General features: G+C 34.7%; 1 protein-coding gene across 1 annotated transcript in view; it reads right to left on the bottom strand.

Annotated features, from left to right (window-relative positions):
- Positions 1–401: 401 nt before the first annotated feature.
- LOC141518751 (large ribosomal subunit protein uL11-like) overlaps positions 402–26876 on the bottom strand; it is a 59336-nt gene continuing 32861 nt past the window's right edge. The window contains exon 2 of the mRNA XM_074231076.1: positions 402–907. Coding sequence (XP_074087177.1) covers positions 402–907 — 506 coding nt within the window. The remainder of the gene's footprint in view (positions 908–26876) is intronic.

Consider the following 26876-nt stretch of genomic DNA (forward strand, 5'->3'; position numbering starts at 1 on the left):
ATTGGTTTATTTTAATATTTTGTGGAAAGGTAACCATCACAATTTGTAGCATTTTAAGCATTCTAATATCTGAAACTTCAAGTTTAAAAAAAGGGCATTTTAAAATGTATGGACCTTCTTATGTTCATTGCATTCAATTCTGATGGTGACCGCAAAGAGATTTTAAACTTTATATATTTCACTTTTAAATCAGTGTGTGAAGTCAGTTGCAACTCCCATGATTCAGTGTAAAAATCACACATATCAAAGTGACAACACAGATTGCCTCCAGGAGTATATAATAAATCAATAAATTATCTGAGGAGCTCAAATCCAGGACAGTTGCCCAAACTCTATCCATTGATCAGTTGTCACAACCTCCACAATTTCCAGTTTTGAAATGATGAATCTTCATAATGCTGTCATTCCACAGCTCCACTATTGATGTCATCAATGACATCATGAGGATGTCTTCCATCAATGTTGCAGCCCACAGACTGGGCTGTTCCAAGGATCTCTTTAATAGTTTCAGAGAGTTCTCTTGCCAAGGATCGGTGCCTCATCAGTCGAGCAATGCTGACAATCTCATCGAAAGTGATGTTTTCACTGTGTTTAATATTTTTCTGCTTCTTTCTGTCTCGAGGAGGTTTCTTTAGAGCTTTGATGATCAAGGCTGAGGCAGAAGGCACCACCTCAATCTGGGCCTGTCTGTTCTGAATGGTAAATTTCACTGTAATCCTAAACCCTTTCCAGTCACCAGTTGCCTTGGCAACATCATCACCAACCTTTTTTGGAGACAAACCCAAGGGACCAATTTTGGGGGCCAGAGCTGATGTGGCACCAACTTCACCACCAGTGCACCTTAAAAACACGACTTTGATTTCATTAGGATGAAACTTGGGAGGCAGGGCGGCGAGGAAGATGGAGGCTTGGTCTCAATGCTGAGGGGTGGCTGCCAGTGTTGGATGAACCCGGACTCAGGACAACCAAAAGAAGTTGCACCTTCACCACCACGAGCTGGAGCCAAAAGTAGAAATTTTTTTCATATGACCATAAATAACTTTAGTTTTTTCATTGAACCACCCATTCATATCATTTCACCATTTACCAACTGGGCAATGACTTGTAGCCTTACAAATTTAACTCAGTTCTCTAAATATTTGAAAAATGAGACTTTTATCAGAAATACTGGTCATAAAAATCATTTATCAAATATCTATTTTACTTCTGATTTTGGTTGTCTTTGTGCAAACCTTTTTTAATTTAATGTAAACAAAATTATTCATTTTGCATTTCATAATCTCTATTCTTCCCTTTTCCATACATCTGACAGGTAAACTATTCCTTGTTCTCCTAATTGGCTTGTAATATCACTTTTTATGTCAAAAATCATATCCATTTTGACCTTGTCCTGATATTCTGTGTGAGATGCTGGTCTGTACCTAGTTTGTGTCATATTGTTTTTCAGTTTTCCCAGCAGTTTTTATCAAATAATGAATTCTTATCACAGAAGTTAGAGTCTTTGGGTTTATCAAACTATATATTATTATAGTCATTTTATACTGTATCTTATGTATCTTGTGTATTCCATTGATCTACTACTCTTATTTCTTGACTGCCACTTTATAATATAGTTTTAGGTCTGGTACAGCTAGGCAACCTTCTTTGGCTTTTTTTTTCATTAATTTCCTTGATATTTTTGACTATTTGTTCTTTCAGATGAATTTTATTACTTTTTCTTGTTATAAAAATAATTTTATTATTTTAAGTTATTTTAAATGAAATTTATCTATCTCTTGTTCTTGGTCTTTGTTGGAGATATACAGAAATGCTGATTATTTATGTAGGCTTATTTTATATCCTGCAACTTTGTAAAGTTGTTTGTGGTTTCAAGTAATTTTTTAACTGATTCTCTAGGATTCCATAAGTATACTATCATATCATCTGCAAAGAACGAGTTTGTTTCCTCCTCATCTAATTCCTTCAATTTTTTCTTATTGCTAAAGCTAACATTTCTTGTACAATATTGAATAAGAGTGAGATGATAATGTATGTTCTTATTTCACCCCTGATCTTACTTGGAAAGCTTTTACCTTATCTCTACTACATATATTGCTTACTGATGGATTTAAATAATGCATATTATCATTTTAAGGAAAGCTCAATTTTTTTCTTATGCTTTCTAGTGTTTTTAGTAGGAATATTTTGTCAAAAGCTTTTTCTGCATCTATTGATATATTTTTGGTTAGTTTTATTATTAATATAGTTGATTATGCTAAGAGTTTTCCTAATATTAAACCAGCCATGTATTCTTGATATAAATCCAATGTGGTAATAGTGTATTATTACTGTAATATTCTTTGCTAGTACTTTATTTATTTAAAAATTTTACACCAATATTCATTAGGGAAATTGCTATGTAATTTCCTTTTTCTATTTGGCTCTTCCTTGTTTAGATAACAGCACCATATTTGTATCATAAAAGGAATTTTTCAGGACTTATTGTCCATTTTTCCAAATAGCTTATATAGTATTGGGATTAATTGCTCTTTAAATATTTGATTAGAGGGGCAGCTAGGTGGTACAGTGGATAGAGTACTGGCCCTGTAGATGGGAGGACTTGAGTTCAAATATGACATCAGATACTTAGCTGTGTGACCTTGAGCAAGTCAGTTAACCCCATTGCCTTGCAAAAACAAAAAAAAAATTGATAGAAATGAAAAATCTATTTTTAGGGAGTTCATTGATAGTTTGTTCAGTTTCTTTTCCTGAAATGGGGCTATTTGATTAATTTGTTTCATCTTCTGTTATTTGGGACAATTAATATTTTTTGTAAATATTCATCCATTTCACTTAGATTGTAAGATACATTGCTTTACAGTTGAGCAAAATAACTCCTAATTATTGCTTAAATTTCCTCTTCATTGATAGTGACTTTATCCTTTTCATTTTTGATACTGGTGATTTTGTTTTCTTTTTTAAAATAAAATTAACCAAAGGTTTGTATTTTCAAAAATTAGTTTTCTTGTAGTTAAACTTATCTAGTTCTAGGAGAGAGAGAGGTTCAGGTCCCTTACTAGTGTATTGTTGCTGTCTCTTCTTCCTTTTCCTCTAAGAGTGTCATTATATATGGTACCTTTTAGCTAGATGTGGTTTCCCTCCTTATTTTCTTTTAATTAGATCTATTTTTGTTTTGTTTGTGATCAGGATTTCTACCTCTACTTTTTTTTTTTTACTTTAGATGAAGCAAACATATTATGCTTTATTTTTTTAACCTTTATTTTGTATGTGTCTCTCTCTTATTCAAATGTTTCCCAGAAGCAACACATAGTAGAATTCAGGGTTTTATTCCACTCCCCTATCCACTTATGTTTTATGGGAGAGTTCATTCCATTCATATCCACAGTTATGATTACTGTGCATTTCTGTGTATCCTATTTTCCTCTGTTTATTCTTTTTTTTATCCTTTCACCCTGTTTCTCTTCCCTAATATTTTATTTCTGACTACTGCTTACCCCTTTTCTTCCCCTTCTATCACCCCCTCCCTTTTCTTCCCTCCTACTTCTGTCCTACCTTTTGCCCTCCATTCTATTGACTCTTTTCTTTCCTTTTCCCTCCTACTTTCCTACAGAGTAAGATAAATTTTTATACCTGACTGTATGCTATTTTCTCTTTGAACCAAATGCAATGAAAATAATGTTCAAATGATGTTCGCTCCCTCCATTCTTTCCTTTTACTGTAATAGGTTTTTCACATTCTTCACATGATATAATTTACCTTTTTTTGCCTTCTCCTTTTCTTTTCTCCCATTACAATCCTTTTATTCACTACTTAATTTTCTTTATATCATCACATTGCATCCCATGAAACTCACACCCTTCAGCTATATATATACATATGATTCTTCCAACTGCTTAAAAAAAAAATACAGTTTTCGGGGCAGCTAGGTGGTGCAGTGGATAAAGCACTGACCCTGGAGTCAAGAGTACCTGGGTTCAAATGCGGCCTCAGGCACTTGATAATTACCTAGCCCTGTGACCCTGGGCAAGCCACTTAAACCCTATTTGCCTTGCAAAAACCTAAACAAAACAAAACAACAAAAAAAAAACCAAATACAGTTCACAAGAATTACAAGTATCATCTTCCAGTGTAGGGATGTAAACAGTCTAATCTTATTGATGGCATTTTTTTGTTTCCTGTTTCCTGTTTCTTTCCTATTTTAACGTGTCTCTTGAGGCTTATATTTGAATATCATATTTTCTGTTCACCATATTTCACTGAATGTCTGTCTTTTTCCCTGAAAGTTTTGGTTGGTAATTGATTCTTTGTTGTAATCCAAGATCCTGTGCTTCCTAGAATATCATATTCCAACCCCTATGACTCTTTAATGTAGAATTGCTAAGTCCTGTGCAATCTTTTCTGTCCTCTTTTATATCTGAATTGTTTCTTTCTGACATGTTGCAGTATTTTCTCCTTGAACTGATAATTCTGGAATTTGACTACAATATTCCTTGGAGTTTTCATTTTGGTATCTCTTATATGAGGTGATTGATGGAGTCTTTCAATGTTTATTTTATCTTCTCATTCTAGGATATTGGGGAAATTATCTTTTATAATTCCTTGAAAGATGCTGTCCAGGGTGGGGGGGGGCTAGGTGGCACTGGCCCTGGAGTCAGGAGTACCTGGGTTCAGATCCTGGCTCAGACACAATAATTACCTAGCTGTGTGGCCTTGTGCAGGCTACTTAACCCCATTTTCTTGTAAAAACTAAAAAAATTTTTAAAAATTTTTTAAAACTAATTTTTTTTTAAATTTAAGGCATTGGGGTTAAATGAGTTGCCCAAGATCACACAGCTAGGCAATTATTAAGTGTCTGAGGCTGGATTTGAACTCAGGTCCTCTGACCCCAGAGCCAGTTCTAAATCTACTGCACCACCTAGCTACCCTCCAATTCTAATTTTTAAGGAATTATTTTTTTTCAGTGAGCTTTTGTATCTCCCTTTCCATTGGTCTTTTTAAAAGAATTGTTCTCTTCACTCAATTAACTCATTTCTTTTCCCAAGTTTTCTTCTCTGTCTATTATTTGATTCTTAAGTTTCTTTTTGAGCTCTTCTAAGAAGACTTGGGATTTGAAACTAAATCATATTTATCTGTGAGGTTATGCATGGAGGCATTTTGAAATAGTTGTCCTCTTCTGGGTTTGTGTTTTGATCTTTCCTGTTAACAAAGTAGCTTTCCATTTTCAGGGCTTTTTCTGTTTTCATGCTCACTTTTTTTGTGACTTGCCCAAGCCACACAGTTAGGTAATTATTAAGTGTCTGAGGCCCGATTTGAACTCAGGTAGTCCTGACTCCAGGGCTGGTGCTCTATCCACTGTGCCACCTAACTGCCCCTCATGCTCATTTTTAAGCCTATTTCATAACTTTTAAAGTTGAGTTCTGCTCCTGGAGTATAAGGGACACTGTCCCATGTTTCTTTTACCGGAGGGGAGGAACCTGATCACTGGCTTTCAACTTCAAGGTCTCTGGAATTCACGGCTTGCCCACTGTTTTGGATTCCCTGGTCTAGTTTTGTCTGCATTACTGAGGTTCCTGGACTGGCAGTTTGTCATCTGTGCTGGGACTAGAGGTGTTACAGCTGGCTTCCTGTGCCATTAGCCTCAGGACTGAGCAGCCTTGGTTGCTGATCTGGGTTGTGGCTCAGAGTCTTCTGCTGGTTTTCATGGATACCATCTACACTGGGTTGTGCTCCCTTTTTTATCTAAATGAGAGAGATTTTCCTCAAGTCCTTCTAACTTATCTAATGTTGGAAAATTGTTGTACTCTGACTTTTTTCCAAGTTCTGTTGTTCCAGTATCAATTTAGAGGTTTAATCTAATATTATTTCTGAGGGAAACTGAGGAGAGCTTAGGCAACTTCCTGACTTCTCTGTCATCTTGGTTTTGCCGCTGTTATTTTCTTTGATAATTTTTAGTAATTGTCCAGGGTCACATGATCATTCAAATATATAACGAAAAATTATCATTTCTCCCCACACTTCACTTACCTTGTCAAGCCTAAATATCCCTAATTCATTCAATCAATTCTTATAGATTCTTGCTTGCTTGTTCAGCCACTTCAGTTTTGTTATACTCTTTGTGAACCCATCTGAGATTTTTTCAGCAAGGATCCTGGGAATGGTTTGCTGTTTCCTTCTCCAGTTATTTTTGCAAATGGGGAAACTGAGGCAAACAGGGTTACATGACTTTCCCAGGGTCACACAGTTTGTATATGTAAGCTTACTGGATACTAAGCTAGTATGTTTGACTTGAACTCAGGAAGGTGATGCTTTCTATCTCCAGGCCCAGCAAACTACTCTCTGACAACATAACTGCCCCTTATATAATAATATGATCCTTATAAAGTAACAATTAAATCAATCGAATTTTTCTAGTTTAGTATTAATACAGACTGTCTCAAAAATCATATGAACCATCATGTGAATTACTTTCTTTTCATTTTTTCAAAAACATTTTACTAAAACTTGCTCCATTAGTTGTTTTTTAGTTGATATTTTATTTTTTCAAATACATGTTATGAAAGTTTTTTTCAACATTCATCCATATGCATATGTATATTTTAAGTTATGAAATTTCCTTCCACCCTCCCTTTCCACCATGGTTCCTCTCAGCCATGAATAATAGTCAGGTTAACATTGTACAAAGATATTTTTTATCAACATCTTTACAGATTAGTCACTTTTGGTGTGGGGAATTAGGATTAAGGGAAAGAGATAAATAGGAGATAATTTTTATAAAGTATTCATTAGATTCTGAAGGATTTTTGTTTTTTTTTTTGTATTGTATTGTATTGTTTTGTTTTGTTTTTCTTCCTCTGAAAGGGGATAGCATTGTTCATAGTTGGCCTAATACCGTTTTCCTAGCTCTCTGAACTGCTGAGAGGTGTTGCTTCCATCAAGATTGATCATCTCACATTGTTAAAATGTATATTATTCTATTGGTTCTGTTCCCTTTGCTCAGCATCAGATTTGTAACTCATTTCATGCTTTTTCTAGAGTGACCATTTATGCTTTCCTATAGAACAATAATATTCCATAGTATTCATATACTATAACTTGTTTAGCCACTCCCAATTGATAGGCATTCCCTCAGTTTCCAATTCTTTGCCACTGCATAAAGAGCTGCTAAAAATATTGTGAAACATGTGAGACTTTTCCCAATTTTTTATGATTTCTTCAGGTCAAAGAGTCAATGGGTCAAAGAGAATGAACAGTTTTATTACTCTTTGGGCATAGTTCCATATTGTTCTCCAGAATGGTTGGATCCATTTATAATTCTATCAGTCCCAGTTCTTCCAGAATCTCTCCAACATTGATCATTATTATGGTTAGGTCAAGCTAATATAATAAATATTTCTCATCTTAACCAATCTGATAGGTGTGAGGTTATACCTCAGAGATGTTTTAATTTGCATTTCTCTAATCAATAATGGTTTGGATCATTTTTCATATGATTATATGTAGCTTTAATTTCTTCATTTGAAAACCATCTATTCATATCCTTTGACCATTTAACAATTGGGAAATGACTTATAACTTTATAAATTTGTTGCAATTCTCTATATATTTTAGAAATGAGACCTTTATCAAAGTTGTGAATATTATTTCTCAGCTTTCTGCTTTCCTTCTAATTTTGTCAACAATGTTTTTATTAATACAAAACTTTTAATTTAATTAGTTAAAATCATTCATTTTTCAGTTTATAAGATAATCTAATTCTTGTTAGGGTTATCCCCTTTTCATAGATCTGATAGAGTATTTTTTGATCTATTAATTTATCTATGGTGTAGACCTTTATGTCTATATCCCCTACTCATTTTGACCTTATTTTGATATAGGGTGTGAGATATGGGTCTATGCCTGGTTTTTGCCAAACTGTTTTCCAGTTTTTCCTACAATTTTTGTCAAATAGTGAATTCTTATCCCAGAAGCTGATGTCTTTGGGTTTATCAAACAGTAGATTCCTCTAATCACTTCCTGCCATTTTTTTGAAACTATCCTAATCCACTGATCCATTTCTCTATGTATTAACAAGTATCAGGCAGTTTTGATGACTGCAGCTTTATAGTATAGTTTTTAGATCTGGTAGAGCTATGCTACCTTCCTTTACATTTTTTTCATCAGTTTCCTTGCTATTCTTGACCTTTTGTTCCTCCAAATGAATTTTGTTTCTATTTTTTTCTAGCTTGGTAAGTAATTTAATTTAGGTAGAACTGCCATTTTTATTATATTAGCTTGACCTAACCATGAGCAATTAACATATTTACATATGACTTTATTTGGACGAGAAGTGCTTTATAATTGTGTTCATACAGTTTCTGGGTTTGTCTTGGGAGGTAGATTCCCAAGTATTTAATGTTGTCTATAGTTAACGTTAAATGGAATTTTTTTTCTCTATCTCTTGCTCTTTGACTTTGTTCATGTATAGTAAGGCTGATGATTTATGTGGTTTTATTTTATATCCTGCTACTGTGCTGAATTTGTTAATAGTTTCAAGGAGTCTTTTAAAATATTTTTTTCTTTTAGGTTTTTTTTTTTTGGCAAGGCAATGGGGTTAAGTGGCTTGCCCAAGGCTACACAGTTAGGTAATTATTAAGTGTTTGAGGCCAGATTTGAACTCAGGTACCCCTGACTCCAGGGCCGGTGCTTTATCCACTGCACCACCTAGCTACCCATTCAAGGAGTTTTTAGATGATTTTCTCAGGTTCTCAGGTTCTCTAAGTATAACATCATATCATATGCAAAGAGTGAAAGCTTTGCTTCATCATTGCCAATTCTGATTCCTTCAATTTCTTTTTCTTCTCTTATTGCTAAAGCTAGTAATTCTAAAATTATATTGAATAGTAATGATGACAATGGACATCCTTTTGTCACCCCTGATTTTATTGGAAATGCTCCTAGTTCATCCCATTACATTTAATATTTGTTGATGGTTTTTAGATAGATATTATTTAATATTTTAAAGGGAACATTTATTCTTAAACTTTCTTGTCTTTTTAATAAAAACCTATGTTGAATTTTATCAAAGGGTTTTTCAGCATATATTGAGATAATCATATGATTCCTGTGGTTTTTGCTATTGATATGTTCAATTATGTTGAGTGTTTTCTTAATATTGAACAATCCCTGCCAATATGGTATAAATCTTACTTGATAATGATTATTATTACCTTAGTAGTCACTTGCTGTAGCATCAATATTCACTATGGAGATTGTTCTATAATTTTCTTTGTCTGTTTTGTTTCTTCCTGGTTTAAGTATCAGCACCATGTCAGTGTCATAAAAGGAATTTGGCAGAACTCTTTCTTTTCCTATTTTTAAAAATAGTTTATGTAGAATAGGAATTAATTGTTCCTTAAATGTTTGGTAGAATTCACTTGTAAATCCATCTGGACCTAGGGACTTTTTCTTAGGAAGTTCATTGATGATTTCTTCAATTTATTTTTCTGAAAGGGAGTTATTTAAGTATTTTATTTCCTCCTCTGTTTGTATTTTTGTAAATATTCATCTATTTCATTCACGTTATCAGATTTATTGGCATACAGTTTGGCAAAGTAGCTCTGAATTCTCTTTAATTTCCTCCTCATTGGGGGTTAGTTCACCCTTTTTGTTTTTTGATACTGGGAATTTGGTTATCTTCTTTCTTTTTTAATCAGACTTTTAAATCAGGTTTGTCTATTTATTGGGTTTTTTTCCATAAAACCAATGTTTAGTTTTATTTATTAGATCAATCATTTTCTTCCTTTCAATTTTACTCATCTCTTCCTTGATTTTCAGAATTTCTAGTTTGATGTTTAATTTGGGATCTTTAAATTGTTCTTTTTCTAGCTTTTTTAGTTGCATACCCAATTTGTTGATCTCTTTATTTTATTCATATAGGCATTTAACAATATAAAGTTCCCCCTCAAATCTGCCTTGTCTGCCCCCATAAATTTTATTATGATGTCTCAAACATTTTCTTTGATATTATTATTGTTTTTTTTAATTTGCTGTTTGATCCAACCATTATTTAAGATTAAGTTATTTATTTTCCAATTAGTTTTTGGTTTATTTATCCATGACCCTTTAGAAGATATAATTTTTATTGCATCATGCTCTGAGAAGTGTGTATTTATTATTTTGGCCTCTCTGCATTTGATTATAAGGTTTCTGTGCCCTGATACATAATCAGTTTTGGTATAGGTGCCATGTACTTCCAAGAAAAAGGTCCATTTTTTTCTATCCCCATTAAATTTTCTCTAGTTTCTCTAAGTTTTCAAAGATTTCATTTACTTTTGTAACTTTCTGTTTCTTTTGTGGTTAGATGTATCTAGTTCTGAGAGAGGGAGGTTGATGTCCCCCATTATTAAAGTTTTGCTATCTGTGTTTCCTTGTAATTCACTCAGCTTTTCCTCTAGGAATTTGGATGGTATACCACTAAGTTCATACATTTTTAGTAATGATATAACTTCATTTCCAATGGTGTCTTTTAAGAAGATGTAGTTTCCTTCCTTATCCCTTTTACTTTATCTGAGATCAGGTTCACTATCCCTGATTTTTTAAATTCAGACAAAGCATAATATATTTTGCTCCGTCTTTTTATCTTCATCCTGTGTGTATCTCTCTGCCTCAGAGAGATGCTGTCAGGGGAAGAAATGGATGCTCAATGAAATAGAGGGCTACTAAATTTCAAAGACCAGACCTGAATAGAGAATTCAGTAGCCAAATACACTACTCAATATATTGTAAACAATATGCTGTAGGATTCTAGTTTTTAATCCATTCTGCTATCCATTTCCATTTTATGGGACAGTTCATCCCATTTACATCTACAGTTAAGATCACTAATTCTGTATTTACCCCCATGCTATCTTTCCTCAATTATATTTTCTTTTCTTTCCTCTTATTCCTCCACACCAAAATTTTACTCCCTTTCCCCTTTAACTTTCCTTTCAAAATTCAACTTTCAGTTTATTTTCACTTATACCTCAGGCTTCCCTTTTATCAGTCCTTTCTTCCTTCATCCTTCCCTTCTCCCATCCCTCCCTTCCCTGTAGATTAGGATAGATTTTTAAATACAAGTGGGAATGTATCTCATTCCCTCTCTGAGTCAACTCTATTGAATAGAATTTACTCAGTGTTCACACCTTTCCTTCTTTCCCTCTAAAATTACAAATCTTTTTGCCTCTTCACCTGGTGTTATTTATTACTCAAGTACTATTAATCAAATATCATTAATCACAGTTTGATAATTTGATTGTTTGATAAGCTCAGATTGATATCAAAGTATCATCACACATTGCTTGCTTGCTTGACAAGCAGCATTGTCTCAAATTACATCAAATTATAATTTAATGATTTTTATCTTACTACTTCTTCAAGTACCCTCCACAGACACACAGACCTCCTCAAGATCCCAGGTATCATCAAAAGTCAAATCATTTCTTGTCTATTTTTTCTCACACACTTTACTCCCCCTTCCCCACCTATGGTACCTAACCCTTTGTCAAGTGGAACAATAGTTAATTAACCATAAGAATCTTAAAGGGCTCTAAGTATTGGGAGGCTCTGAATGTCTCACTTGAGAATTCTATAAATGATTGTAAGTTATGGGAGGCACTGGCTCAAGACTGTCCAGTTTATCATGCCCTCATCAGAAAAAGTGCTAAGTTTTGTCAACACAACAGAATTAAAGTTGGTCAAAGGACAATGAGACAATTTTAGAATTAGCACCCCTGCTTTTCACCAGGACTTTTTGTCTCAAGCTTAGTGATGTCATCTTGGATCTCTTCATTGGAGAGACAAGACCCAACTATACCCATATCCTTTAAGTCTAATCTCTTCGATTATATTCAACCCTTTAATTATGCTGAGAGAAAAAGTTCTCAAGAATTAGTAATGTTATATCTTCCCTTTTAGGGTTGTATATAATTTAATGGTCTTGACCAATATTTATTTTGTTTTTTCCTTTCCCTTTTCATTTATCTTTTTTTGTATCTCTTGAGTCATGTATTTGGCTACTGAATTCTCTGTTCAATTCTGGTCTTTGTGTCAGGAAATTCTGGTAGTCTTTATTTCATGGAACAGCCATCTCTTCCCCTGACAGCATATGCTGAATTTTGTAGGGTAGTACATTCTGGGTTGTAATCCCAAATCCTTTGCCCTCCTATATATGGTATTCCAGGACTTCTGATTCTTCAGTGTTGAGGCCGATAGATCTTTTGTGAGTCTGATTATGTTTCCTGTGTATTCAAATTGCTTTATTTTTGCTCCTTGCAGTGTTTTTCTTTTATTTTAGAGTTCTGGAATTTGACTATAACAGCCCTTGGCTCTTTCTGGAGGAGTTCTGTGTATTTTTTTCAATAGTTATATTGTCTTTTTTTCTAGTAGATTTGGACAGTTTGCCCTTATAATTTCCTGCATGATGTTCTCCAGGTTTTTTTTTTTTTTTATCTAGGCTTCTAGTAATTCAGAGCTTTGTGGATTATTTCTCCTGTCTCTATTTTCCAGGTTGTTTGTTTTTCCTAAAAGGTACTTTATGTTTTCTTCAATTTTTTCAGCCTTTTTATTTTGTTTGCTGGAATCTTGTAGTCTTGTAAATTCATTGGTTTCTATTTGTTCAATTGTTCAATTCTAATTTTTAGGGTTTTATTTTCTTTAATTACCTTTTATGTTTCCTTTTTAAAAGTGTTGTATTCTCTTGTCAATTTTTCATAATTTTCCTGCATGACTCATTTCTTTGTTCCATTTTCTTCTTCCTCTCTTCTTTGATTTTTAAATTATTTTTAAGTTGTTTGATGAGCTTTTGTATTTGAGTCCAATTTATAGGCCATTTTGAAACTTCCCCTGTGATTTTTCACTGATTTCTTCTTCAGTCATGGCATTGCTATCATCATTTTCTATAAAGTAACTTTCTATGGTGAGCTCTCTTTTAGCTTTTTTGCTCATCTTTGTTGTTTTAGCTCTGCTTCTGGGGTATAGGGAGTTTAAATCCAAGCTTTTTTTTTTTTTTTTTTTTTTTTTTTTTTGCTATGGCTTAATCTGGGTCTGATCCCTGGCTTGTCACTGACCAAGATGCTGCCGGTGCAGTCCAGGCCTTGCCTTTGCAGAGGTTTGTTTCCTCTTTATGTCCAGGTTCTTACTTATCAGAGGTTTATTCATAAACCAGTCCTATCTTTTGCCCTGTTATTCCCAGGGTTCAGACTTTGTTTGGAGTTGGGAGCCTCCCTGCTGGTTTGCTATCTAGCTCTCAATGACCTATGCTGTTGTCAAGTTAATTGGGCCTGCACTGTGGCTAAAAGTTTCCTCCTGGCTTTTCTGCTCTCCTGCCTCCTGGACTTTACTTCCCCATTTCCTCCAAGGAGACAGACCTTCACTGAAGGTCTTTGAATCTTTTCTTTTACTTGGTAAGATCTGTAGCTTGAATATCAGAATAGAAGCTTCATTTATCTTTGGTAGGGAAAAGTTCCAGGAGCATGCTAACTTCTTGCTGTCATCTTGACTCTGCCCTATTGAAGTCCTCCATGAATTACTTTTCCATCCTTTTTGATTCTCCACCACTTTTTCACTCCATCAGGTCTTCAGGGAATTTTTTTATTGGCCTCTTGTCATGGTTCTAACCTCTCTGTAAAGCAGCTGTTCTGCCTGCATTTTAATGCCTTCTTTCAACCTCTCTACCCTTTGTGATTTCTCCCATTCCATGAATATTCAGAAGTATGGGCAGTAACAGATGTACTCTCTGTAAGCAAAAATCGACATCCTTCATTCCTATATTTATATTAGGAGGTAAATAATGTCTCTGGCAGTGGGTTCACTATAATTTTTTGCTTATATGGCTTCTGTATTGTCTGGAAGAAAAGGGATTGGAATTATTGAGGACAATGGGAAAGATACCACTTACACAGAGGTAGTTAGCTCTTTTGTTATTTAAAAAAATGTATGAAAACAGCATAGTACAACAACTTCCTGGTTGTACCTGGTTCTTTCTCAGATTCCCAGACTTTCTTTGCAAGGATTCAATTGAACAACAGACATGTATTAAGTACCGATTGTGTCACATACAAAAATCTTCCTTTGCTACCTCATTGTGCCATGGAAGTGACCCTGGGATCTCAAAGATGATGCCAGTAGAAAGCAAACTCTGGCAAGTCCTGCCTTTCTGGAACAGCTTTGAGCATTGTCCCAGCAACAGACTGTTCCTGCTCTCTGAGTCTCAACATAATTAAATCAAAAGAGACTCATTACTAGTTGGCTGAACACTTAGTGAATAAGTGAAAGAATGAATCAAAAAGCATTTGTTAAGCCCTCAGTATGTATAAAGCACCATGCTAAGTGCTAGGGTTATAAATAGAAAACAAGACAGTCAACATTCTCAAGGAGTTAAATGAGGGAGACAAAGTTTGTATGTTTTACTTGCAAGTCAGATGGAAGGATCCCACAATTCTTAGATTTAGGAGTATAGCAGATGGTAATGTACCTTCTTTGAAATTAATTCCACTGATGGAAATATATCTACTTTTGGTGTGGAACCAATTAACAGTGTCAAGGATTTTATTGTCAAGAACCTTCTTTTCTGGGTCTTTAGTTCCTATGGCTATTGAAAAATGGACAGATGAATGTAGAATCTTCAAATGCTATACATTCACAGATGCCTTCACAACTCACTACAGACTCAATGTTCTATTCACTGCATCACCTAATAGCCAGAAGCAATCTTCAGAAGACTGAAGGAAATTGCAATTAAATGAAAGGATAGCTTGCAGATTCTCCTTTGCGATGCAAATAAAGAGGTTAGCAGAATTACTATTGATTGAACATACAAAGTAACCAAGAAGCATTTCCTCATGTGATATTTGGTCATTTGAATTTTCTGTGTTCCTGAGTATTTGCCAACAGACTACCAGTGAAATAATAATAGCTTAGGCACCATCATCTGTTATAGAAGGGGACAAAGTAGAAAAATTCTATGAAGAGCTTGAAAAGAACCTCTAAAATAAATCATAAACATCTATATTTGACACATAAGTTATATAAATAGAAATTATAAATTATATAAAATGGAAGTAGAATATTGGTAATTAAGTTGGAAAATGAATATCAGGAATAAGAAATGAAAGACAACTTACTGTTGCAGACTTGAGATATCTAGTTATCCAGATACAATGCTAGATCTGAAGTCAAGAATTTAAATCTGGCCTCAGACACTTACTAGGTATATGATTTGGGGCAAGTCACTTGACTTTTGTTTGTCTCAATTTCCTCAAGTGTAAAATGAGCATAATAGCATCTATCTCTCAGGTTGGTATGAGGATCAAATGAGAAAATATATTCAAAGCACCTACCATGTTTCCAAAACACAATGGGTGTTTAATAAATGCTTGTTTTCTATTTTCCTACACAAAAATCTCTCTTCTATATATACTATGAACATTTCCTTCAGAAAGGGTATTGAAAGGTTCTGGATGTATTGTTTCAAATATTAACACAGAAAATGAAATTAATTCTGTTTTATAGATAGAAAATACCCAGTGACTGATCTGGGAGCCTTTCTGTGATCAACTCTGTGTTTACTTCAATTACAGACTTGCTAGAATATAAAAATTAGTGCAAAGCTGAAATAATAATGGTATGAAAGGAATATGGCATGAAAAAGAAAAGTCCTCAAAATACACAGACAGTGCTATCCATCTAATTTGAATATATCTTGTATCTAATTAAATGTTTCCAATTTGTCTTGACTCATTTATTCCATTATAACATAAGACTTTTTTTTATAAGATTTTTTTTTTGGGAAAAGACAGTTGTTTCTTATTTCAAGTCATATCTGGTAACTGGGAATTTCTTGGGGCTCTGTGCTAGGTCCTTCTCTCTTTTCATCTCTTGGTGATCTCATCAGCTCTCAGGGGTTCAATTATCATCTCTATGCAGATGATTCCCAGGTATACATAATTATTTTCCCCAATATTTCTTTTGAGTTTCAGTTCAGTTATCTACTGAAATTTAAACATTTTGAATTAGATTTCTCATTGGAATCTCAATATGTCCTAAATTAACTCATTTTTTCCCCTTAAATCTTCTCTTTCTACCTTTCTTGTCATTATCAGGGCATGTTCTTGCACCTGGGAACCAAAGTTTACAGCTTCAGTATTATCCTTGACTCCTTATACTCCTCTTCCTATATATTCAGTCTGTTGCTAAATCTTGTCATTTTTATCTTCAGAACATCTCTTGGACATGCCCCTTTCCTCCACTTAAACAACCACAATTCTTTATTCTTTTTTCCTTGAACCATTCTAATCAGCTTTCTAACTGATCTCCCTGCCTCAAATCTCTAATCCATCATCCTCTCAACTGCCATGCTGATTCTTCTGAAGCACATGCTGCTCCGTGGGTTCCAATAGCTTCCATTTTCTTTGAGATCAAAGAGAAATTATTTTGTTTGATCATTAAAGTTCTTCATAATATGGACAATTTATACTCTTCCATTCTTTTTATACTTTACTCTCTATAAACTATACATTCCAGCAATAATGAATTTCTTGTTTTTTCCCTTGTACACAACAGTCCAACTCTTAACTCTGTGTCTTTGCATTGGAGGGCTCCCAAGTCTGGAATTATCTGACTCCTCACTTCTATTTCCTGACTTCTTAGGTTTTCATCAAAATTCAACTCAGATCCTGTCAACTTCAGGAGGACTATCTGGTCTCCTCAGCTGCTAATGCATTCCCCTTTCAGAGTGCTGTTAATTATGAATATGTCTTATTTTTTTTAATTTTTATTAAAGATATTATTTGAGTTTTACAGTTTTCCCCCAATCTTGCTTCCCTCCCCCCCCACCCCACAGATAGCACTCTGTCAGTCTTTACTTTGTTTCCATGCTGTACCTCTATCCAAATTGGGTGTGATGAGAGAGAAATCATATCCTTAAAGAGAACAGAATTCTCAGAGGTAACCAGATCAAACCATAAGACATCTGGGGTTTTTTTTTTTCCGAATTAAAGGGAATAGTCCTTGTACTTTGTTCAAACTCCACAGTTCCTTATCTGGATACAGATGGTACTCTCTTTTGCAGACAGCCCAAAATTGTTCCCAATTGTTGCGCTGATGGAATGAGCAAGCCCTTCAAGGTTGAACATCACTCCCATGTTGCTGTTAGGGTGTACAGTGTTTTTCTGGTTCTGCTCATCTCACTCAGCATCAGTTCATGCAAATCCCTCCAGGTTTCCCTGAAATCCCATCCCTCCTGGTTTCTAATAGAAAAATAGTGTTCCATGACTTACATATACCACAGTTTGCTAAACCATTCCCCAATTGAAGGACATTTACTGGATTTCCAATTCTTTGCCACCACAAACAGAGCTTCTATGAATATTTTTGTACAAGTGATGTTTTTACCCTTTTTCATGATCTCTTCAGGGTATAGACCCAGTAGTGGTATTGCTGGATCAAAGGGTATGCACATTTTTGTTGCCCTTTGGGCATAGTTCCAAATAGCTCTCCAGAAGGGTTGGGTGAGTTCACAGCTCCAGCAACAGTGTAATAGTGTCCCAGATTTCCCACATCCCTTCCAACAATGATTATTATCCTTCCTGGTCATACTGGCCAATCTGATAGGTGTGAGGTGGTACCTCAGCAAAGCTTTAATTTGCATTTCTCTAATAATTAATGATTTAGAGCATTTTTTCATATGGCTATGGGTTGCTTTGATCTCCTCATCTGTAAATTGCCTTTGCATATCCTTTGACTATTTGTCAATTGGGGAATGGCTTTTTGTTTTAAAAATATGACTCAGTTTTCTGTATATTTTAGAAATGAGTCCTTTGTCAGAATCATTAGTTGTAAAGATTGTTTCCCAATTTACTACTTTTCTTTTGATCTTGATTACATTGGTTTTATCTGTGCAAAACCTTTTTAATTTAATGTAATCGAAATCATCTAATTGGTTTTTAGTGATGTTCTCCAACTCTTCCTTAGTCATAAACTGTTCCCCTTTCCATAGATCTGACAGATAGACTAGTCCTTGATCTTCTAATTTGCTTATAGTATTGTTTTTTATGTCTATGTCCTGTAACCATTTGGATCTTATCTTGGTAAAGGGTGTTAAGTGTTGGTCTGATCTAAGTTTCTTTCATACTAACTTCCAATTATCCCAGCAGTTTTTATCAAAGAGGGAGTTTTTATCCTGGTGGCCTAACTCTTTGGGTTTATCAAACAGCAGATTAATATAATCCTCTCCTGCTTTTACACCTAGTCTATTCCACCAGTCCACCACTCTATTTCTTAGCCAATACCAAACAGTTTTGATTACTGATGCTTTATAATATAATTTTAGATTGGGTAGTGCTAAGCCACCTTCGTTTGCATTTTTTTTCATTAGGCTCCTGGCAATTCTTGACTTTTTATTTATCCATATGAATTTACTTACAATTTTTTCTAGCCCATTAAAGTAATTTTTTGGAATTTTGATTGGTAGGGCACTAAACAGATAGTTTAGTTTTGGTAGAATTGTCATTTTTATTATATTAGCTCTACCTATCCATGAGCAGTTGATATTTGCCCAGTTATTTAAATCTGATTTAATTTGTGTGAGAAGTGTTTTATAATTGTTTTCAAAAAGATTCTGAGTCTGTCTTGGCAAATAGACTCCCATGTAATTTACACTGTCTGAGGTTACTTTGAGTGGGATTTCTCTTTCTAGCTCTTCCTGCTGTTTCTTGCTAGTCATATATAGGAAAGTTGAAGATTTATGGGGGTTTATTTTATAACCTGAAACTTTGCTAAAATTGCTAATTGTTTCCAGTAGTTTTTTAGATGATTTCTTGGGATTCTCTAGGTAGACCATCATATCATCTGTGAATAGTGAGAGTTTTGTCTCTTCCTTCAATTTCTTTTTCTTCTCTAATTGCTGATGCTGACATTTCTAATACAATATTGAATAGTAGTGGTGATAATGGGCACCCTTGTTTCACCTCTGATCTTATTGGGAATGCCTCTAGCCTCTCCCCATTGAGTATAATGCTTGTTGATGGTTTCAGATAGATACTGCTAATTATTTTAAGGAACAATCCATTTATTCCTACACTCTCTAGTGTTTTTAATAGGAATGGATGCTGTATTTTGTCAAAAGCTTTTTCAGCATCTATTGATATGATCATATGATTTCTGATAGGTTTGTTATTGATATAATTGAGTATACTAACAGTTTTCCTAATATTGAACCAACCCTGCATTCCTGGAATAAATCCTACTTGATCATAATGTATTATCCTAGTGATAACTTGTTGTAGTCATTTTGCTAAGATTTTATTTAGGATTTTTGCATCTATATTCATGAGAGAGATAGGTCTATAATTTTCTTTCTCTGTTTTAACTCTTCCTGGTTTAGGTAACAGTACCATATTGGTTTCATAGAAAGAGTTAGGCAGAGTTCCATCTTTCCCTATTTTTCCAAAGAGTTTATATAGGATTGGAACCAATTGTTCCTTAAATGTTTGGTAGAATTCACTTGTGAATCCATCAGGCCCTGGAGATTTTTTTTAGGGAGTTCACTAATGGCTTGTTGAATTTCTTTTTCTGAGATAGGGTTGTTCAGGTATTTAATCTCTTCTTCATTTAACCTGGGCAACTTATATTTTTGTAAATATTCATCCATTTCACTTAGATTATCAAATTTATTGGCATAAAGTTGGGCAAAATAATTTTGAATTATTACTTTAATTTCCTCCTCACTGGTGGTGAGTTCACCTTTTTCATTTATAATACTAGCAATTTGGTTTTCTTCTTTCTTTTTTTTAATCAAATTGATGAGAGGTTTATCAATTTTATTGGCTTTTTCATAATACCAACTTTTGGTTTTATTTATTAATTCAATAGTTTTTTTGCTTTCAATTTTATTAATTTCTCCTTTAATTTTTAAAATTTCTAATTTGGTATTTGGGGATTTTTGATTTGTTCTTTCTCTAATTTTTTTAGTTGCATGTTTAGTTCATTGATTTCCTCTTTCTCCAATTTATTCATATAAGCATTTAGAGCTATAATATATCCCCTGAGAGTTGCTTTGAATGAATCCCATAGGTTTTGGTACGTTGTTTCATTATTATCATTATCTAGGATAAAATGGTTAATTCTTTCTATAATTTGTTTTTTGGTCAACTCATTTTTTAAGATGAGGTTATTCAGTTTCCAATTTGCTCTGGGTCTATATCTCCTTGGCCCAGTATTGCATATGACTTTTATTGCATTGTGATCTGAGAAAGATGTATTCACTATTTCTGCCTTTCTGCAGTTGATCATTAGGTTTTTATGTCCTAGTACATGGTCAATTTTTGTATAAGTCCCATGTACTGCAGAGAAAAGGTATATTCCTTCCTATCCCCATTCAGTTTCCTCCATAAGTCTACCATATCTAATTTTTCTAACAATCTATTTACCTCCCTAATTTCTTTCTTGTTTGTTTTATGATTTGATTTATCTAGATCTGATAGCAGGAGGTTGAGGTCTCCTACTAGTAGAGTTTTGCTGTCTATGTCTTCCTGTAATTCTTTCAGCTTCTCCTCTAAGAATTTGGGTGCTGTCCCACTGGGTGCATATATATTCAATATTGAAATGACTTTATTGTCTATGGTACCTTTCAGGAGGATAAAGTTTCCTTCCTTATCTCTTTTAACGCTATCTATTTTTGCTGCTGCTTTGTCTGAGATAAGGATTGCTACCCCTGCTTTTTTTACTTCAGCTGAAGCAAAATATATTTTGCTCCAACCTTTTACCTTTACTCTATATGTATCTCTCTGCTTCAAATGAGTTTCTGTAAGCAGCATATTGTAGGATTCTGGTTTTTAATCCACTCTGCTATTTGCTTACTAAACGTAAGGGAGAGTTCATCCCATTCACATTCAAGGTTATGATTACTAATTCTTTATTGCCCTCTGTGCTATCTTTCCTCTGTTTTTATTTTTCCCCCTTCCCCCCTTTTATCCTTATTCCCCAGTATTTTGTTTTTGAATACCACCCCCTTCAGTGTGTTTGCCCTCTTATATCACACCCTCCCCTTTCTTTCCCCTTTCCCTGTTCCCTTCCCTTCCTTTTGTTATTTCCCCTAATTTCCTCCACTCCCCTTCCCTTTCTCTGTCCCCCCTCCCCTTTTCCCCTTTTACTTCTTGAAAGGTTAGATGTTTTATAAGTTAACTGAGTATGTGTGGGTTGACTTTAAGCCAAGTCTGATGAAAAGAAGATTCAGGTGTTTCTCCTCTACACCCTTCTTCCCCTCTATTACCATAGGTTTTTTTGTACCTCTTAGTGTAATGAGATTTGTCCCATTCAATCCCCTCCCTCCTCCCGTCTCTTTCCTGTCCCCCTTTTTAGGGAGGTAGTGTATTTTTTTTAGATCATTCTATCTAAGTCATAGAAAGTTCTGAGTGTCTGACCCTTCTAGTTCAGTATATTCTGTTGAATAGAGTCAAAATTCCTGAGAGTTATTAGAGTCTTTCTCCCCAGTGGAGTTAAAGCCAGTTATATCCCATTAGATATCAGTCTCATGGATAGGTCATGGATGTCCATCATTTCTGGCTAGGTATATTCTCTCTGTTAGAGTTACATTTCTCAGGATTTATGAGAGTCTCTACCACCCCGCCCCCCATGATGGGATATAGCCAGTTTCAACTTGCTGGATTACATTTTTTTCCTTTTACCACCCCCCCCCTTTTATTTTTACCTTTTCATGTGTCTCCTGAACCTCCTGTTTGATATCCCAATTTTCTGTTTAGCTCTGGTCTTTTCATCAGAAATTTTTGGAATTCTTCCATTTCATTAAATGTCCATCTTTTTCCCTGGAAGAGAAGGCTCAGCTTTGCAGGAAAGTAGATTCTTGGCTGCATTCCAAGCTCCCATGCTCTTCGAAATATCTCGTTCCAGGCCCTTTGATCCCTTAAAGTTGATGCAGCCAGGTCCTGCATGATCCTTACTGTGGCTCCTTGATATTTAAATTGTTTCTTTCTGGCTGCTCGCAGGATTTTCTCTTTTATCTGATAGTTCTGGAGTTTGGCCACAACATTCCTTGGTGTTTTCATTTTAGGATCTTTTTCTGGTGGGGATCGATGTACTCTTTCAATAACTACTTTGCCCTCCGATTTGATGATGTTAGGGCAGTTTTCCATCACTAGATCCTGTAATATTAAGTCCAGGCTTTTTTTCTCTTCAATGTTTTCAGGAAGTCCTATAATTTTCAGGTTTCCCCTCCTCGATCTATTATCGAGGTCAGTGGTTTTGTTGATGAGGTATTTCACATTTGCTTCTATTTTTTCTATTTTTTGATTTTGTTTAACTGACTCTTGCTCTCTCGTGGAGTCATTAGTTTCTGTAGACTCCATTCTTTTTTGGGGGGAGGAGTTTTCTTCATTAACCTTTTCCAATTGGTCAATTCTACTTTTGAACGAGCTTTCCATTTGACCAATTGAGGTATTGAGAGAATTAATTCCTTTTTGCATTTGCTCATTTGAGGATCTGAGAGAATTATTCTCATTTTGTAATTGTCCAATTGATGATCTGAGAGATTTATTCTCCTTTTGTGTTTGTCCAATTCTACTTTCTAAGGTTTTGTTTTCTTGTTGCAAGGTATTAATTGTCTCCCCCCAAATTTTCCAGTTGATTTTTAAACTCCTTCCTTATTTCTTCAAGGAAGTCTTTCTGTGCTGGAGACCAGATTGTATTCTCCTCAGATGTTCCAGGTCTCTCTGGGTTGGGGTCTTTCCCTTTCAGGAATTTTTCTATGGATCCACCTTTCCGCTGACCCTTCTTCATCATGCTAAGACCTTGAGTTGGGTGGGGCTGTTCACCTGGGCTTGGGATCTCTAAAAGCTTTACTGAGTGCAGTTTCTCTGGCTGGCCAGTAGGAGGTGCTGGTTGCCCTCTCTGGGGTGTCTGTGACCTTGATTGAGGCCTTCTCCCTTTGCTTGAGGGAGGGAATTGGAGCTATTGAATTCTTTCAATCAATGGTGGGCTTTACCCTGGCCTGAGGCCATTCCCCAGCTGGGCTGGTTCTTCTGCTCACACACCTGGGCCTGAGGCAGAAGTAGTTTGCAATTGTTTGTTTTGGAGGAGGCCTCTGTGCAATCGAGGCATGGGCTCAGAGTTTCTTAGACCTGAGGATCCCAGTGATGTTGTCCGCAGCTCTCCTGCACCAGACCTCTCCCCGCAGCCCCTTCCCCAAGCTCCAGGGGGACAGCACCAACATCACTGCCTCTGCTTCCCCACGGACCCAAGCCCCCTTCGTCCGGCCCCACCACTGATCCAGCAGGTCTGGCTCTCAGGCCCTCAGACTCCTGGTTCCGATTCCGCGGTTGATCTGGCTGATCTTCCCTGGGAGCTCGGACTCACCTGCCGGTACTCAGCCAAGGCTGCTGCAGAAGACAAATCCTGAGGTAGATTTTCCTCTCCTGGCTTTTCTTTCTGGGTTTCCTGGTTCGGATTTCTTTTAAGAGGTTTGTTTCATGTGATAGATGGGGAAGAGATCAGGAGACTTTAGAACTGTGCCTGTCTTCTCTCTGCCATCTTGGCCGGAAGTCGAATATATCTTATATTTAACTAATTGTTTCCATGTTGTCCTGACTTGACATCTCTGCCATTAGAATATAAGGTGTTTGTGGGAAAGGAGTATTCTTCTCTATTTCTTTGTATTCCTAGAACAGGCTTGGAATATACTAAGCAAGGAGGGATAGGGGGATAGATTGTTAGACTTGGAGTCAGGAAGATCTTTTGACTCACATTTACCAAAGGTGAGATCCTGGGTAAGTCACAATCTCTCAGCCAAAATTTCCTCTTCCATAAAATAGATATAATAATAGTACCTATCTTCTGAGGATATTGTGAGGATCGTATGATATAATTTATGTAAAGCAATTTATAAGTTTTAAAGTGCTACATAAATGAAAAGTATGACAAATGATGATGATGATAATGCATATAAAACTTAATGACTGAAGAAAAAATGAAAGGATAATAGCAAAAAAATTAAAATTGTTTATAAAGTTTTTTAAGCAATGGATTACTTTCATTTAAGACATAAGAATATACACCTTGGATTTAAGTACTATAATTCCAGGTGTACAGATAAAGGAGATACTAAAGCAGTGATATTAAAGAACAAATAAAAGATAAATAGTCAGATTTGAAATAAAATATACCAGTGTTGGTTGCAATATAACTATGAGAGTATTGAAGGATTATTTTACAGATTATTTTACAAGGTACCAGAATCAAAAGCATGAACAAAAATCTTTACTCATTTCTCAATTGTGTCCAATTGGGATTTTCTTGACAAATATACTGGAGCAGATTGTCATTTTCTTTTCCAGTTCATTTTATATATGAGAAAACTGAAGCAAATACAGTTGTGACTTGCCCAGGGTCATGCACATAGGAAATTTCTGAGACTAGATATGAACTTAAAGAGAGAAGTCTTTCTGATTCAGTATCCAGCACTCTATCCATCAAGTCACCTAGTTGCCCAACAAAGATGCTAGATCTTATTAATGCTAAAACAATGTGACTGAGAGAGGATATCAGCAACTATTGACTTCCTCATTTATTTTCTAAGTAATGCAGCATTTTATTAAGAATAATCTACATATATATACAACTGGATGCATCCTAAATGAGGGTATCTGACAGACTTTTATATAAGCAATATTCCAGAATAAAACACAACTTTTCCATTACACAGTTGACTGAATATAGTTGAGAATATATAATCTTTCAATTCTTATTATCTGTTGACTTAAAGAAACTTTTGTTTTTATGGCATGAAATGTCTAATAGACTCTCTTACAACAAGGGGTTTCCCAAATGTATGTCAAAATTATGCAAGAATTCTTGAAAGATATAAGCAAAGCTTATCTTGTTCAATAATTCATCTGTCCATATGTGTCCATAATATTTTAATATCATGTAAGGCACAACATGGGAGATGTTTATACCATTATGGAAGAGAGTCTGTATATAATAGAAGTCAAAAAGTGCTTTTTAAACAAATGATCATGTTAGTCTTCAGATGCTTTTACTCACACATGACATTATACTGGTTACACTAAGTCCTATAATATTGTTGAATCTCTTTAATAAAATCCAGAACCATTCAAAAGAATTTGTTCTACAGAGGAACATTATACACTTTAACAGAAATATTGTGTGATGATCAACTATGATAGATTTTGCTCTTCTCAGCAATACAGCAGTCAAAGATGTGGAAAATACCATCTACATCCCAGTGAAAGAACTATGCAATTTGAATTCAGATCAAAGTATACTATTTTTCATTAAGTTTTTTCCCTTCCTTTGTTCTGCATCTTTCATAGAGTGACTGATAAATGTGTAACACACATATGTGTGTGTGTATATATCTCTTTATATATCTGTATCTATATATGTATGCATGTATAACATATACCAGATTGCTTGTTATCTTAGGGTAAGGAAAGGGAAGGATAGAGAAAACTATAAAAATCAATGTTGAAAATTTTCTTTATATATAATTGGAATTTTTATTTTAAAAAGTCTTAAGTCTAACCACCTATATGGGGGGAAAAAGTACATAAAGTATTGCTATTCCCTAGTCTATGAGTATAGATAGCCTTTAAAATTCCATCTATACTTTTGAAAGATACTATGAATGGGCAACCAGTTCAGTGCAGAATTAAATGAGAACTGACTGAATTGATTTTTAATAATTGAAGAGCTTTACTGAGTTCAACCTTTCCTGTAAAATGAAGGTCCATATTTTAAATATCAATATTCTACAGTTATTACTGTGATATGACAGCTAATCATGAAATGCTTCAGTTTCTAAAGAAATAAGGCTCATTTAGAGAGAATTAGAAAATACATATATATATGTTTATGTATATATATGTGTATACACACACACACACACACACACACACACACACATATATATATATATATATATATATATATATATGCACAGAGCTCCAGTCAAACCCAATTCCCATTAGAAAGAATAAGTAATGACCTTAGAATAATTAGCAGTGTCTATCTGAAACCATCAACAAGCATCAACAAGCATTATATGCAATGGGGATAGGCTAGAGGTATTCCCATAAGATCATGGGTGAAAAAAGGATGTCTATTACTGCTATTCAATATTGTACTAGAAATGTTAACTGCAGCAATAAGAGAAGAAAAAGAAATCAAAGGAATTAGAATTGGGAAGGAAGAGACAAAACTCTTAACTCTTTGCAGATGACATGATGGTATACCTAACGAATGACAAAACATCATATAAAAAACTGGTAGAAATAATTAGCAACTTTAGCAAAGTCACAGGATATAAAATAAACCCATGTAAATCCTAAACATTTCTATACATGACTAGCATGATGCAGCAGAAAGAGCTAGAAAGAGAAATCCCATTCAAAGTAACTTCAGACAATGTAAAATAATTGGGAATCTACTTGCCAAGGCAGACTCAGAAACTTTTTGAAAACAATTACAAAACACTTCTCACACAGATAAAATCAGATTTAGATAACTGAAAATATCAACTGCTCATGGAAAGGCTGAGATAATATAATAAAAATGACAATTCTACCAAAATTAAAGTGCTTATTTAGTGCCCTACTAATCAAAATTCCAAAAAATTACTTTAATGAATTAGAAAAAAATTGTAAGTAAATTCATATGGAGAAATAAAAAGTTGAGAATTTGCAGGGATTTAGTGAAAAAAGTGCAAAAGAAGGTGGCTTAGTCCTACCAGATCTAAAATTATATTATAAAGCATCAGTCATGAAAGCTGTCTGGTATTGGCTAAAAAAAATAGAGTGGTGGATCAATGGAATAGACTAGGTGCAATA

This window comes from Macrotis lagotis, chromosome 1 (assembly GCF_037893015.1).
Source record: "Macrotis lagotis isolate mMagLag1 chromosome 1, bilby.v1.9.chrom.fasta, whole genome shotgun sequence".
Lineage (NCBI taxonomy): Eukaryota > Metazoa > Chordata > Mammalia > Peramelemorphia > Peramelidae > Macrotis > Macrotis lagotis.